We start from the raw sequence: 16,369 nt of genomic DNA on the forward strand, positions 1-16,369 counted from the left end.
GAATATGTTCCTTGATAAAAGACAAGCATATAATATTTGGAGCTTCAGCAGACATTCTGCTACCATGAGAAACAAATCAGAATCCCAAAGCCAATATACTGAGGTGGCAGAGCAGGAGGGCTATTGAAGAAGTCATTGCGTTTGCACACCTACTTTGAAACAAGCTTTCAGTGGACTGCTAGTCTTGTCAGTTTATTAAATAACCTTATATCTTAAGTCACTTTTAGTAGGGGTTCTGTTACTCATGGGCAAAATCATCCTAACTGATTCAGTGCTCAAATTTTTGTTGAACAAATACAACTGTTACAAACATCACAAAACAAATTGTTCTCTTTGTCCATCTCTCTTTCTACCATAAAAGAGGTTAAAGAGGAAGAATGAGTGCAGATAACATAATTCTAAAAAATATGTGATTATGAAAATGGCTATCTATATTAAATCCTGTATTAGTTTCCTAGTGTTACAATATAAATTATTGCAAACTAGATTGCTTAAAACAACAGAAATTAATTGTCCCACAGTTCTGGAGGCTACAAGTTTGAAATCAAGGTGTTTTCAGGTCTATGGTCTCTCTGAAGACTCTAGGGAAGATATCCTTATTTGCTTCTTTCCTGCTTCTTGTGGCTTCTGGCAATCCTTGGCATTCTGGTTGTAGTTGCATCACTGTAATATTTTCCTCCATCTTTACATGGCCTTTTTTTTTTTCCTGTTTATGTCTGTGTCCTTTCCTCCTCTTATTAAGGACACCAGATATTGGATTTAGGGACCACTATAATTCAGTATGATCTTATATTAATCCTTACCTTGATTATATTTGCAAAGACTCTATTACTAAATTTGCTCACATTCTGAGGTTCTGGGAGTACATGAACTTGGGGGGAACACTATTCAACCAACTAAAAATTCTAAATATTTTATTGCATTTGTAGAAAGAATATCTGAACTTCAAACATTCCATTATCATGACATTCTCAATGGTATGTTTATAGTATCTTCTATTTGCAATTTACCTGGTAATCTCTGTCATATACAGTACATAACTTCTCATTACATCATTGTCATTATAAGTCAATTCTACATTATGATACATTTTTTGTTAAACATAGTCATATTTATTCTGATTTTCATTAAAGGACATTACTGCTCTAAGTGTTACAGACACATAAGTATACTGGAAAGCAAGCAAACAACAAACAAAAAGGATCAATTAAATAAAATTTTTAACAAAAAAAATTTAACATAATTTCACGTAGTGATTTTTGGTGGCATGACATTTATTAATAGGCTCTCTATTTTTATTTTGTTTTTTTTCCAGAGATGTTAATCATTAACTATGAAATCATTAGTGCCTATTCATTACAGAGATGTTATTCTCCCTGCTCTTGTGCTGAAAGTAATCCCAAACCATCATCTGGAAAATTACTACTCATCTGGAAATTATAAGAGAAGACTCTAAAGTTGAGAAATTTGAAATTCTTAATTTTTAGTACCCAGTGATACAGATTTCATCTATGAAATTCTTTTGAGAAAAATTTGATTAGTGATACATTTTGTGTCGATTTCAAAATAATTCTTGTTCTTTGCTTCTTCATTTGTGTTTCTTAGTTTTGGTTGGATAAAAACAGAACTTCAACTGGCAAAGACACTGGGTCTTATTTCTGTCAAGGTCAATCAATATTAAGGGCCTATCACAAGCTTTTTTTGATAGATTGGCAACCAAAATGTATTAGATCTAATAGTTTAATAATGTGAGCTCTGGATAAGGAAGATATTTAACCATTATTGTTTTACTTTTTTGTCTAGTGGCCTCAATTTATTCACTTAAATATTTCATTTGCCTGAAGTGCTCGAACAAGAGAAAAAAAAGTCTGATCATTAAACTGAATTTGGCTAAATCAAGCAGAAAGAGCAGACCATTTCCAGCACTGAGCAGCTGCTGTTACCAGATATAAAAGGATAGAGAAATGTTAGTTATTTCTTTTTAAAAAAAATTTAAAATGTTCATTTTTCTCCTGATAAAAAGGGGGTATGTCCTCTTTGTAAAAAATTTTATTTCCTGTCTCTGACTGGAAAATTCTCATTTAATTCCAAGCTGAAATTCCTTAGGAAAGCATTCCCTGACTACATTATGTTGCCCTAGTGCATGGTGATTTCACTCTGTATTTTGCCTATATTGAACTTATTACAATATAATTAATTAATAATTTGTCTGATCATCTGTTTAATCTGCCTTGTTCCATGAGGGCAGAAATTGTGTCTCTCTTATTCCCCACTGCATTCTCAGTTCCTAGCACATTCTTTAACACAGAGTAGATGCTTAATGAATAACTTGAGTGACTCAGAGGATAAATGAAAATAGAACATGCACACTCTTAATACTCAGGAAAAACAACTGGATAACATTTTAGTAAGTTTCCTTCCTGTTTTTTTTCTATTTTTTCATGGTTGAACAATTACCCTTTATACAATTTTCTACACTATCTTTTCACTTAATATTAGCTACTTTTGCTCTTAATTATTTTTATTTAAGAAGCAATATAGATCCATAATAAAACCAACATAAATCCGTGATAAAAGTTCAAATAACATGAAGAATGGAGAATAAAAGTCCTCTTCAACTCTGATCTTCATTTCCAAACCTCTAGGGAGTAACCACGGCTAACAGCTGAGGTACCTGTATTAGTTTCCTATTGCTACCATAATAAGTAACCACAAATTTAGTGGCTTAAAATAAAGCAAATGTATTATCTGGCACCTCTGAAGGTCTGAAGTCCAAAATGGGTTGGTAGAGCTGTGTTCCTTCTGTAGACTCTAGGGAAAAATTAGTTTCTTTGTCTTTTCCAGCCTCTAGAAGCAACAGACATGCCTTTGCTGGTGGCCCTTCATCACTGTGACCACTGGTTTGGTCTTCACATCTCTTTCTCTTCTCTGACCCCCTTGCCCTCCTGTTAAAAGAACCCCTGTGATTACATTGGGCCTATCCAGATAATTCATTATTATCTCCTTATCCCAATATCCTTACTTTAATACATTTGCAAAGTCCCTTTTGCCATATAAGGTAACATATTCAGAAGTTCTAGGGATTAGGACATAGACATCTTCAGGGAGCCATTATTTTGCCTACCATGGTACATTTCTAGCAATTTTCTATAAAACACACACATTCCTCCCTACCCTTTCCATTATTCTAATATCTTCCTAAGAGAGATCTTTCAGGATGTCCCATACTTTACAATATGTGGTATGATTAAAATATCTACTAAATGTCCCTGGGATTTCAGAGTGTCACAAGATGCTTAACGAATAAAATCAATGTACAACTGAATAAAAATCAACTGAATAAAATTAATTGCACTTGTAGAAAATTCTCAGCCTCATGTAGAACTAAACTCTCTATTGATTGGCTTTATGCCAACAGAGCTGGTGGTTTCTTGTTTAACAATGGAGGACTATACTCTTAATGAGACAGCAAGTTTTACATTGCTAAAGCATTTGACATGGCTTTATGTTCAGGTCATTATGGCATTTTATAATAGCACAGGATTTCAAAAAATGAGACTTTGAAGGGCAGTTGCTCTATTCTTGTATTGAAGCACTGTTATTATGGCTTAGTCTGAAGTTAATGAGAAGGTCATGAGATGGAAATGGATTATAGCAGAATAACAAACTATTGTTAAATGGCTCACTGGAAGGAGGGAAGAAAAGTATTTCAGGCCAAACTGAAAAGGAATTTAAGGTGGTGCAATATCAAGATCATGATAGGAAATACATATAAATACAAGGAAATGGTATAAATACACTAGAATGAAAGCCCTTTGGCTTTACTTACTTTTTTCTACTTGTATTTTATTACATATATAATTTCCTTTTACTGAATTTTACCTTGCTCTGAAAACCATTTTTTTTTGAGATGGCGTTTTGCTCTGTCACCCAGACTGGATTGCAGTGGCACGATTTTGGCTCACTGCAGCTTCTGCCTCCCAGGTTCAAGCGATTCTTGTGCCTCAGCCTACCGAGTAGCTGGGATTACAGGCACCCACCACCATGCCTGGCTAAGTTTTGTATTTTTAGTAGAGATGGGGTTTCATCATGTTGGCCGGGCTGGTCTTGAACTCCTGACCTCAAGTGATCCACCCGCTTTGTCCTTCCAAAGTGCTGGGATTATAGGTGTGTGCCACCATGTCCGGCCCCCAAAAACATTTTGACTGTTAGATATGAAATGCTTCCATAAAATAGTTTTGGCACAGATTTTTGTAGCAAACAGACTTGCCTATAGCAATATATAGTATTAAATATATTGTAAAATCTCTCTCAGGGTCTATATTCTTATCCTGATTAAATGTATCTTTTCCACTTATTTTATTTTGTAACAACATTTATTTAGCAGTCACAAAAGTATTTATAATAGGTTTATGTAAGTTTTCCTTTCAAATAGCTCTGGATAAATATTTAAACCAGACTTCACTTGTATATAAATCCTAAACCTGCTCCACTTCCTGTGGTTCCTATGCTTTAAAAAATGGCACTGCCATGCATTCAGTTGTACAAGCCAGATATTTAAAAGTCGTCCTTGAAATTGTCCTCTCTCTTACTTCCCAAATATAATCCATCATCATGTTCTTTGAGTTGTAATTCTAAAATCCCTATTTGTTCCCTCCACTTTTCATCTCCACTCTTAACACTCTGGTCTAAGCTACCATTGCCTGGACTGTGGCAGTGGCCTTTTAAATGCTGTACCTAAAGCATTTCCCAGTTCTCCTCATTGGAAGCAACATAATCTTTCCCACTGTGATGCTTTCTTTTGCCCTTAGGATACAGACCAAAATCTAACCTGACCCACAAGTCCGTGGAGAGAGGTGGTACCTGCTTAGCAATTCAGCCTCTCCCCTTAGCAATTTAGCACTCTCCCCTTTGTTTTCTGAACTGCAAGACCAGTGTAATTCTGTAAGTTCCTCTAATAAGCCAAGCTCTGTTCTGCCACACGTCTTTGGAAGGGCTGTTTCCTCTGCCTTGAAAGCTCTTCCCTCTTCTCCGTATCTACCTCATTAACTCATTAATTTCAGCTCAGTCCATTTCCTCAGAGAAACTTACTCTGATTTTTCTTAAATGGTCTCCTATTAGAATTTTACATTTGTATAAATGCTTCTATTATTAACGTCTGGCTCCCCTGGACTGTGTGTGAGCTCTGTAAGGCCAGGAACTTGTTCAATTTTTGCTCTCTCCTGTATTGCTGGTGCCTAGCACAATACCTGGTACATAGTTAGTGCTTAATAAATATTCATTGAGTGAATGAGTAACACAATTGTGTTCCTGGTGCATAAGGAAGCAGAGGGAAAAAGAGAATTAAAAAGAAGATATGGAAGGGATATAGGTAAGAGGAGGGGGCAAGAATAAAATAAAGAGTGATCTAATTGTGATCTTAGATTCTGTAGGGTCAATCTTAAGTTGTCATTCGATTGAAGAACAACAGTAAAAACAGCATGGATAGGCTTTGTGGCATGACTTACTGTGAGGGTCAGTTATAAAAACTTTTATTAGAGAAGCCAGAAATATATATGCGTGTGTGTGTGTGTGTGTGTGTGTGTAATTTTGATCAATCAAATACTCATATTTGGTTTTAGTTGCCAAATTGTATTAACTCACTTAATGAATATCTCAATAATAAATTAATGAATAACTAAATTGAGCTCTAGTTTAAATGCAGACTATGGTTAACAATTCTAACCATACAAATTATAAACAATGCTATCTCATATACTCACAGATAAAAGGAATTATTATTTCCAATATTGAATCGTGTTTACAACTGCTCATGTCCTTCATTTAGGTAGGAAGCTTCCTCTATCCTGCACTTGAAAATCAGCAGTTTAATGAAACAAACAAACAAACAAATAAAGAGGAATACAAATCTACTTCTTTAGCATGATAATGAGTATTCTAATGCAATAACTAATGATAAACTTAATGAAAAGCTGCTAAAACCTTAATTTTAAAACAAAAACAAAATAAAAAAAGCTACTTGCTATCAACTTTATAAATATTGAGCCATAACAAGCTGTGAAAAAGAAATCGAGAAAGAATACTATAAAGGGACAAAAAGATAATTGACAGATATTGTAGAACTAGAAAAGTCCAGTCTGTTGAACAAAAGTTTTTAAATAATTTTCATTAAAATAATTCTTATTAAAATAATGAAAGAACAGTTGGACATGAAATATGATCTGTATATTGGCAATAACTGATTTGAATATATAATGAATATTACAGATATTACACACATATATAATAATTTTTATATATTTCCTACCAAATAAAAAATACATTAAGTGTTTTAACAAATGTTAAAAATACTTAGGAAATAGTTTAATCATCGATATCTGTGGCTTAAAGTTTTACTGAAAATAATTTTTTTTTTGAGATGGAGTCTCATTCTGTCGCCAGGCTGGAGTGCAGTGGCGCAATCTTGGCTCACTGCAGCCTCCGCCTCCCGGATTCAAGCAATTCTCCTGCCTCAGCATCCTGAGTAGCTGGGACTACAGGTGCACACCACCACGCCCAGCTAATTTTTTGTATTTTTAGTAGAGATGGGGTTTCACCATGTTGGCCAGTCTGGTCTTGAACTCCTGACTTCAGGCAATCTGCCCACCTCAGCCTCCCAAAGTGCTGGGATTACAGGCGTGAGCCACTGTGCCTGGCCAAAAATAATTTTTTAAAATCTCTCAAATAAATAGATCTCCATGTTCTCAGATGAGAAGAGTAAATATAAAGATGTCAGTTTCTATTAAACTTAATAGATTTTGTATAATCCCACTAAAAATCCAAGTAGCATTTCTTTTAACTTGAACAAATTTGTGTAAAATTTGGTTAGAAAATTTTCAGGTGAAATCAATAATTTTGTGAAAAATGAAATAGCAAAATGGTTAGCCCTAATGGTTAAATATTAGGACATATTAAAAGCAACAATAATTAACATGGCACTGGCCTCAAAATAGTTGTGTAGAAGGAACAGAATACCTAGAAATACCGCCTTTTTCTTTTTTTTGAGACAGTTTCGCTCTGTTGCCCAGGTTGGAGTGCGGTGGTGCGATCTTGGCTCACTGCAACCTCTGTCTCCCAGGTTCAAACAATTCTCGTGCCTCAGCCTCCCAAGTAGCTGGTATTTTAGGCATGTACCACCACGCCCAGCTAATTTTTGTATTTTTAGTAGAGATGGGGTTTTGCCATGTTGGCCAGGCTGATCTCAGAACTCCTGGTCTCATATGGTCCACCTGCTTCAGCCTCCCAAAGTGCTGGGATTACAGGCTGCACCCAGCTGAAATATTCTATTTCTTCTAACAATTTCATAAAGGAATATCACAAGGAAATGGGAAAGGTAAGGACTATGTACAAAATTTTTTGAATAACAACACTGATACAGAATCTGTGTCCCCACCCAAATCTCATGTGGGGTTGTGATCCCCAATATTGGAGGTGGGGCCTTGTGGGAGGTGATTGGATCATGGGGGTGGATGAGTGGATTACTCATGAATGGTTTAGCACTATCTCCCTTGGTACTGTCCTCAGGATAGAGAGTTCTCCTGACATCTGGCCATTTAAAAAGTGTGTATCACCTCCCCCCTCTCTCACTGCTCTGGCCATGTGACGTACTGGCTCCCACTTTGCCCTCCACCATGATTGTAAGTTTCCTGAGGCTTCCCCAGAAGCTGAGAAGATGCTAGCATCATGCTTCCTCTACAGCCTATGGAACCATGAGCCAATTAAAACTCTTTTCTTTACAAATTAGCCAGTCTCAGGTATTTCTTTACAGCAATGGGAGAACAGCCTAATACAAATACCAGTTTTGGTAAAAATAGTGGTAGATCATTATAGCAATGGCCTCCCGGGAATCCTGTTTCCTGGTATCCTTGGGATCTGGAAGCTTGGAAACCTTGCATCCTTGGGCTTGGACACATCACAAAGTTTTGGGTGGTTTGTTATGTAGCAATAGACAATTCACATATTATTTTATAGAACATACAGTAGCCCTCCCTATTTGTGGTTTTGCTTTCCATGATTTCAGTTAGCCATGGTCAACTGTGGTCTGGCAATAGGTAAGTATGGCAGATTTTGAGAGAGAGAGAGATCACATTCACATAAGATTTATACAGTATATTGTTATAACTGTTCAATTTTATTATTATTTTTGTAAATATCTTACTATGCCTAATTTATAAATTAAACTTTATCATAGATACATATATGTAGGAAAAAACAGTACATATAGGGTTCAGCACTATCTGTGATTTCAGGTATCCACTGGGGGGCTTGATACATATCCCCCTTGGATAAGGGGGACTCCTGTACCAAAATATATTCCAGATAGTTAAACGTAAAATTAACACAAAATAAAACTAGTAAAAAATAAATATTAGAAATGTGCCACCCTCAGATGTTTGCATCGCTAGTTCTTTCTTGTCATTCAGGTCTCAGATTTCACACCACCTTTGCAGAGAGGTTTTCACTGACCACCTCACTGAAGTAGTGTCTCCCGCTCCCTTCAGTTTCTGTCATCTTACCTTATTTGTATCACCATGACAATTTATTGTATTCATTTTTCTTATTGTCTGTTTTCCTTACTGGAATGTAAGGTTCGTGAGAGCAAGAACCTCCTATGTATTTCCAGCTACAATATCCTGGTATGTTATGTCAACTAAAGAAAAAAAAAAACAGTCTTTTAAATAATTAAAGTTAATTTTATTCAGAAGTCCTACTGAGTACTGCAACCTGGGAGAATCTTTCAAAGAGTTTGTTATATTGCTGCAAAGCATTGATTCACCCCATAGCTTAAACATAGGTGGTGGTTGCTCTGCATGTGTTAAGAAGTTACATCAAATGTGCTCAGAAATTACATTAATGATATGGTTTGGCTGTGTCCCCACTCAAATCTCATCTTGAATTGTAGCTCCCATAATCCCCATGTGTCAATGGTAGGACCCGGTGGGAAGTAATTTAATCATGGGGGCAAGTTTTTCCCCTGCTGGTCTCATGATAGTGAATAAATCTCAGGAAATCTGATGGTTTCATAAAGGGCAGTTCCTCCGCACATGCTCTCTTGCTTGCTGCCAGGTAAGATGTGCCTTTGCTCCTCCTTTGCCTTCTGTCACGATTGTGAGGCCTCCCCAGCCATGTGGAACTGTGAGTCCACTGAACCTCTTTTTCTTTATAAATTACCCAGTCTTGGCTATTTCTTCACAGTAGTATGAAAATGGACTAATACAGTAAATTGGTACTGAGGTAGTGGGGCTCTGCTATAAGGTTAACGGAAAATGTTGAAGCAACTTTGGAACAGGGTAATAGGCAGAGGTTGGAACAGTTTGGAGGGCTCAGAAGAAGACAGGAAAATGTGGGAAACTCTGGAACTTCCTAGAGACTTGGAGGGCTCAGAAGACAGAAAGATGTAGGAAAGTTTGGAACTTCCTAGAGACTTGTTGAATGGCTTTGATCAGAAGGCTAATAGGGATACGGACAAAGAAGTCCAGGCTGAGGTGGTCTCAGATGGAGATGAGGAACTTGTTGGGAAACGGAATAAAGGTCACTCTTGCTATGCTTTAGCAAAGAGACTGGTGGCATTTTGCCCCTGCCCTAGTTATCTGTGGAACTTTGAACTTTAGAGAGATGATTTAGGGTACCTGAGGGAAGAAATTTCTAAGTGGCAAAGCGTTCAAGAGGAAGCAGAGCATAAAAGGAAAACTTGCAGCCTGATGACGTGATAGAAAAGAAAAACCCATTTTTTTTTGGAGAAATTCAAGCCTGCTGCAGAAATTTGCATAAGTAACAAGAAGCCACATGTTAATTACCACGACAATGGGAAAAATGTCTCCAGGGCATGTAAGAGGTCTTCCTGGAAGTCCCTCTCATCACAAGCCAGGAGGCCAAGGAGGAAAAATGGGTTTTATGGACTGGGCCCAGGGCCTTGCTGCTTTGTGCAGTCTCAGGCTGCTCACATGTGATATTGGGACTGTGGGTGCACGGAAGTCAAGAATTGAGGTTTGGGAAACCTGCCTAGATTTCAGAGGATGTATGGAAACACCCAGATGTTCAGGCAGAGAGGTGTGCTGCAGGGGCAGGGCCCTCATGCACGACCTCTGCTAAGGCAGAAGGGCAATGCAGAAGGGAAATGTGGGGTGGGATCCCCCACACAGAGTCCCCACTGGGGCAGTGCCTAGTGGAGCTGTGAGAAGAGGGCCACCATCCTCCAGACCCCAGGATGGTAGATCCACCAATAGCTTGCAGCGTATGCCTGGGAAAGCCAGAGACACTCAATGCCAGCCTGTTAAAGCAGCTGGGAAGGAGGCTGTATCTTGCAAAGCCACAGGGGCAGAGCTGCCCAAGACCATGGCAACCTACCTCTTGTATCAACGTGAACTGGATGTGAGACATGGAGTCAAAGCAGATCATTTTGGAGCTTTAAGATTTGACTGCCCTGCTGGATTTTGGACTTGCATGGGCCCTGTAGTCCCTTCATTTTGGCCTATTTCTCCCATTTGGAATGGGTGTATTTACCCAATGCTTGTACCCCCATTGTATTTAGGAAGTAACTTAACTTGCTTATGATTTTACAAGCTCATAGGCAGAAGGGACTTGCCTTGTCTCAGATGAGACTTTGGACTGTAGACTTTTGAGTTAATGCTGAAATGAGTTAAGACTTTGGGGGACTGCTGGTAAGGCATGATTGCTTTTGAAATGTGAGGACAGGAGATTTTGGAGGGGCCGGGGTGGAATGATATGGTTTGGTTGTGTCCCAACCCAAATCTCATCTTGAATTGTAGCTCCCATAATCCCCAAGTGTCAAGGGAGGGACCTGATGGGAAGTAATTTAATTATGGGATCAGTTACCCTCATGTTGTCATGGTAGTGAGTTCTCACGAGCTCTGATGGTTTTATTTATCTATCTATTTATTTATTTTTATTTTATTTCTTTTTTTTTTTTGAGACAAAGTCTGGCTCTGTTGCCCAGGCTGGAGTACAGTAGCGTGATCTTGGCTCACTGCAACCTCTGCCTCCCAGGTTCAAGCGATTCTCCTGCCTCAGCCTCCCTAGTAGCTGGTATTACAGGCATGTGCCCCCACACTGAGCTAATTTTGAAACATGGGGTTTTGCCATGTTGGCCAGGCTGGTCTTGAATGCCTGACCTCAGATGATCTGCCTGCCTCGGCCTCCCAAAGTGCTAGGATTACAGGTGTGAGCCACTGCACCTGGCCTCTGATGGTTTTATAAAGGGTAGTTCCTCTGCACATGCTCTCTCACCTGCTGCCATGTAAGATGTGCCTTTGCTCCTTCTTCATCTTCTACCATGATTATGAGGCTTCCCCAGCCATGTGGAACTGTGAGTCCACTAAGCCTTTTTCTTTAGAAATTATGCACTCTTGGGTATTTCTTCATAGCAGTATGAAAATGGGTTAATACAAGTAAAGTCTCATCAAAGTGTGGGTATGAAGTTACATCTGGTCATGAATTTGAGGCATAATCATTAATCTTGTCAGACATTATCTTATGTACAGGAAGAGGCAAGGGCTAGGATCACCAAACTTACCTTTTGTAAAAATTCAGTGATTCAGGCAAGAGATGTGCCAACCTGTTCCCTATCCTGCTTATGGTCTTCAAGGCATTCTTCCACAAGGCTGCTCACAGTCAATGAGTCAGGGGCTTTGTGAAATATTGCTGGCAAAGGAGCAGAATGAGCAAATGGCTTCTTATCTTTGCTACTTTGTTTCATAATCATCAGCATCCAACAGATATCTGTTGAATTAATGAATACATGGAAGATATTCTGGCAGTGTATTTACTTTCTAGGATTCACATAATGGAAAACCTAAATTTGACTAAATAGCATGAAACCTCTCACAAAGTGCAATAGCAAAAGAAACAAATAAAAGGAAAAGAGAGACAAGAGAATGGGAAAAGCAATAGCATAAAATATGGCAAAGGCTAATGTTACTTATTTATAAATATATTATTCAAATTCATATGCAAAACATAAATAAAGAATTTACATCAGAGGACACAGAGATAGTTTAGAAACACAAGAAAGACATCAGATCTTGATAGTAACCAAAGAATTATAAGTATAGTTACCTAGGGGTAACATTTCATACCAAAGAATTTAAAGGAAAAAAAATGGTATGGTTTGGTGTTGTGTATTCTGATAGTGCTGTAAGCTTGTTCATTTTGGAAAGCAACATCATTTATAGTTATTAAAATGTTTTGGAATATTTTGACCCCAAATTCCTAGCTCAGGAAAATTATACAAACAAAATAATTCAACAGATTTAAAAAGCCAAACACACAAAAGATACTCTTTACAATATTATTTTCATAGTAAAACTTAAAAACTTTGCATTGTGCAGCAGAGGGACAATTACTTTGGCTGAGGCATCAATAATGGATGGAATTTTATCTCACCATTAAATGTTAAAATTGTGAGGAAGCAGCGTGGAAACGTTTATGTCATACTAGATGAAATGCATAAATTAAAACTGAACTCATAATAAAGAGAATGGTGGACCATACACATACACGAGCTGTGTCTCTTCCAGATAGGCTTTAGTTCCATAATTACAGAAGATACTCAAGAAACAAAAACGTAACTAGCTTCCCATGTTAATCCTTTCACCAGGTAGTAGACCCCAAGCCTCTAAATTGCAGCGCCCACCCACATTTTCCATTTATAGTTTATCCAATTAATCATCTTTTTGTGCCAAAACGCTTGTTCTTCCCACCACATCCAGCTTCATATTTTCAAAGAATTGGCAGCACTCGGCAAAAAAAAAAAAAATAAAATAAATAAAATAAATAAATAAAATAAAGAAATAAGGGAACAGAGAAATAAGTTTTTAAAGTTTAAGGAGTTACGGGTTTTTCCTCCGCTCACCTTTCAATTTTTTTTCTTAAATGTTATACCTATTTTACAACCTCCAAACTGAAAATGCAGTTAAAAATAAAAAGGTCAATATCCTGCGTCTACTTTGTCCCGGACTCTCGAGCTCCACAAAACCGCAGAGTTCTAAAGCCGGACCAGAGGGCCACCTCGAAGAGGCGCGGATGGTGTCGCAAAAACCCGCGGCGCTACTTTACGGCAGTGCCTCCGCCCCTTCAGGTGCGGGAAGTCTGAAGCCGGTAAACATGGCCGTCACCGACAGCCTCAGCCGGGCTGCGACTGTCTTGGCAGCTGTGTTGCTCTTGTCCTTCGGCAGCGTGGCCGCTAGTCATATCGAGGTAGGAGTCAGGCTCATTTGACCACAGCCGGGAGGCCGGCTGTGAGCCCTCCAGCAGATGTCCGATACACAGCAGCTGAGGGAAGCCTCCTGGAGTCAATCAGCCCCTGACCCAGGCTGGGTTTGAAGAGGGTGTCACTGGGCACGGGTTAGGACAGTGTTGGTCTGTTTCAGCGTTTTAAAACGATGAATTGAAATAATCAAACCCTCGGAGACAGAGGAGGACCTGATCCTTTGCTCCTACATGTGTGCAGTTCTTAGGTGAAATACGAGCAAGAGGCTCGTGAAATGTCAGTGTGCAGCAACTGCTTTCCTACTACTCAACTGCAGCCCTCTGTTTTGATAGGAGTCAGACGGAACTGGAGAGATGAGAGCAATTTTAAGAATCCAGATAATAGAATTTAGTGATAATTAGAACATGGGATAAATGTAAGTGTTTATTAAAACTCTCAAGTTTCTGGCTTAGGGGCAACACGTCTGGGTTAAGAAATGGAAGAGAAAAGGGGTGCTTAGTTTTATCCTGGGCTCCTCCAGCTTCCCATTTTTAAACGTGGACACAGGATGTTCTGGTGCTCTATAATGCTTTTACTATTCACCATACTCTGATGATTCCTCAGTCCCGGTCTACAATCTAGATGTCTGGTATCTTTTTCAGGCCTGCATATCCAGCTGACTAAGAATCCGGGATAGTCAGGAGACATTTGAAAATCCGTGTGCAAAGTTTTATCTTCTGCTTATCCTACCTCCTCTTAAAAAGACACTGAAAAACTAAGCACCCCTTTTCTCCTCCATTTCTCAACCAGATGTGCTGCTCCTAAGCTAGAAACCTGAGAGTCTTAATCTCTTTATCCCATATTCTAATTATCACTAAATTTTGTGATCTGAGTTCTTAAAATTGCCCTCACCTCTCCAGTTCCACTGACTTAATTAAGGCTGTGATCACTTCTTGTCTAGACTCTTGCGATTACTTTATCTTGTTTTCCATAGGCCTCCATACTCCCTGAGTTTGGTGCTAGATTCGTCTACACGAAATGTAAGCCTGATCAGGTTATTCTTCTGATGAAATCTTTTAAGTATTTATTCATTGCATACAGAATGAAGTCTAAACGTTATGACCTGGTGCTTGCCTACTTTTCCAGTGTTCCATATTGGAACCTCTTCTCCCCACCACCTGGGCACCTTGAGCTTAGACCAGTGGACTCCAAACTTTTTGAATACACACCCTATCAGTTAAAAAAAGATATTGAGCATGAACTTCATATATATTTATGAATTACTGTTAATTTATATATTTGATGTTTATATAGCATAATTTTTAGAGAACATAAATATGAGTAAATAGAAGTTCTGTTTCCCTTCTTTATTCTAATTTTGACTGCTTCATCTTGGATACTATTACTGTTTTTTGTAGTTACATAATTGCTGTGCTTTTTCACATTACAATATTTTATACATTGTGTTTCCTCTGTTCATGTGCTAAGATACAGTAAAGGCATAACCTCTGTAGAACATTTCCCTATCTCTTACCTTTGCCTTTACTCTTGTAATTCGTAAACTTGATACAGCACTCATTTACTATAACCCGTGTATGCTTTGTACTGTTATTCCATCATATCTCACTTAGAGATAGGAGCAACAGTTTCCTAAATGTTTTGCCTTGAGTCGTTGTTTTTTCCTTTCAATCTGTTCTCCAAATTGAAGCCAGAGTAACTTTTAAAAATGCAGTTCCAATCATGTCACCCGGGGACCTTGATGTTGCTCAAAAGATCACCTTAATGTTGCTCTAAACTCTCCACCATGACCCACAAACAAAAACCCTGCATATTTTTTGGGCCCTGACTACACTTCAAATTTTTTCTTTCTCTTTCAAACTTCTAGTTAGGCTAACTTTCTTTCAGTTTCTCAAAACCTTTAAGCTTTTTCTCACATTAGAGCTGTCTCCCCTCTGTCTGGAATTGTATTTCCTCTTTTCTTCATCTTTTGGATTTTAACCCAACAGTCACTTCTTTAGGAAAACTTTCCTGACCAGGTCAGGTCCCTCTGTTGTACTCTTATTATATTGTGTGTCTTTCCTTATCTGTTAAATGTATATCTATCCAATTAGATAGTAACCTATTTGAAGGCAGTACTATGGCTATTTTTGCCCAGCATTGTATTTGGAGCACTCAGGGCAGTGACTGGCATGTTGCCCAATAAGTGTGATGAATTAATGAATGTAATAATTATAGTGTAATGTGTTTGCATGCTCCTCTTTATTGAACTCTGGATTCTTGAGAGAAAGCAGCATGCTTTTTAGTGATTTTTGTATCACTACATATCAATGGTATCTGGCACATAATAGGTGCTGCATTTACTGTATGTAGAATGAATAACTTTATAATGACTGTATTGTCTAGACAACCACAAAAAAGTTTTGCCATCTAAATTTTTTCACTAAGGTCTGAAAGAAGTAAGAACTTTGGAGGTGGAAGGCACATTAGAGACATGAGGATAGTCAAGTCTAAAGAGCTAAATGACTTACCGCAATTTCACAGCCAGTTGCGAGATAGGACCTGCATTTTAGCTTAGGTCTTTGAATTCCCAAATCAATGCTTAACCACTGTAGCACATTGCTTTCTTTAACATCCAGGCAGCTGTTGAGTTTGGAGGGGGAAAAATACACACACACACACCCCCACACACACACACATGCCACACACACACTTTTTGTTCAGGTTATTATTCTATATTTATCATGTCAATAATTTATCAGAAACAATGCTTAACAATAGACAACCCATTACAGTTTCATTTAATGTGAAATACTATGTTATTGCCTTGCTAAATTAAGGGTATTTTATCCTAGCCATAGTAATTTCAGAGATCAGTTTTTTCCATCTCTATTGGTAGTTAACGTAAGATTTAACTTGTATTACTACAGCAAATGATATTCTAATGAAAATTGATATTCTTGAGGGTTACATGTACACTCTAAAATCTGTTAATGATATTTCACAAATCTCCAGAAATAGATACTTTACTCTCTGACCAATGTTGTATTCTCTTTAAGCGATGCCTCTCTTTTTGTAATATATATATTTTAATTGGCACAATAATTGTACATATTTATGGGGTAT

At 37.9% G+C, this 16,369-nt stretch overlaps 1 protein-coding gene across 1 annotated transcript in view; it reads left to right on the forward strand.

The window, feature by feature from the left end:
- Positions 1–13,112: 13,112 nt before the first annotated feature.
- The window catches only part of PIGK (phosphatidylinositol glycan anchor biosynthesis class K), a 130,042-nt gene continuing 126,785 nt past the window's right edge, over positions 13,113–16,369 (forward strand). The window contains exon 1 of the mRNA XM_001168438.7: positions 13,113–13,254. Coding sequence (XP_001168438.1) covers positions 13,162–13,254 — 93 coding nt within the window. The 5' untranslated portion in view covers positions 13,113–13,161. The remainder of the gene's footprint in view (positions 13,255–16,369) is intronic.

This window comes from Pan troglodytes, chromosome 1, assembly GCF_028858775.2.
Source record: "Pan troglodytes isolate AG18354 chromosome 1, NHGRI_mPanTro3-v2.0_pri, whole genome shotgun sequence".
NCBI classification, from domain to species: Eukaryota; Metazoa; Chordata; class Mammalia; order Primates; family Hominidae; genus Pan; species Pan troglodytes.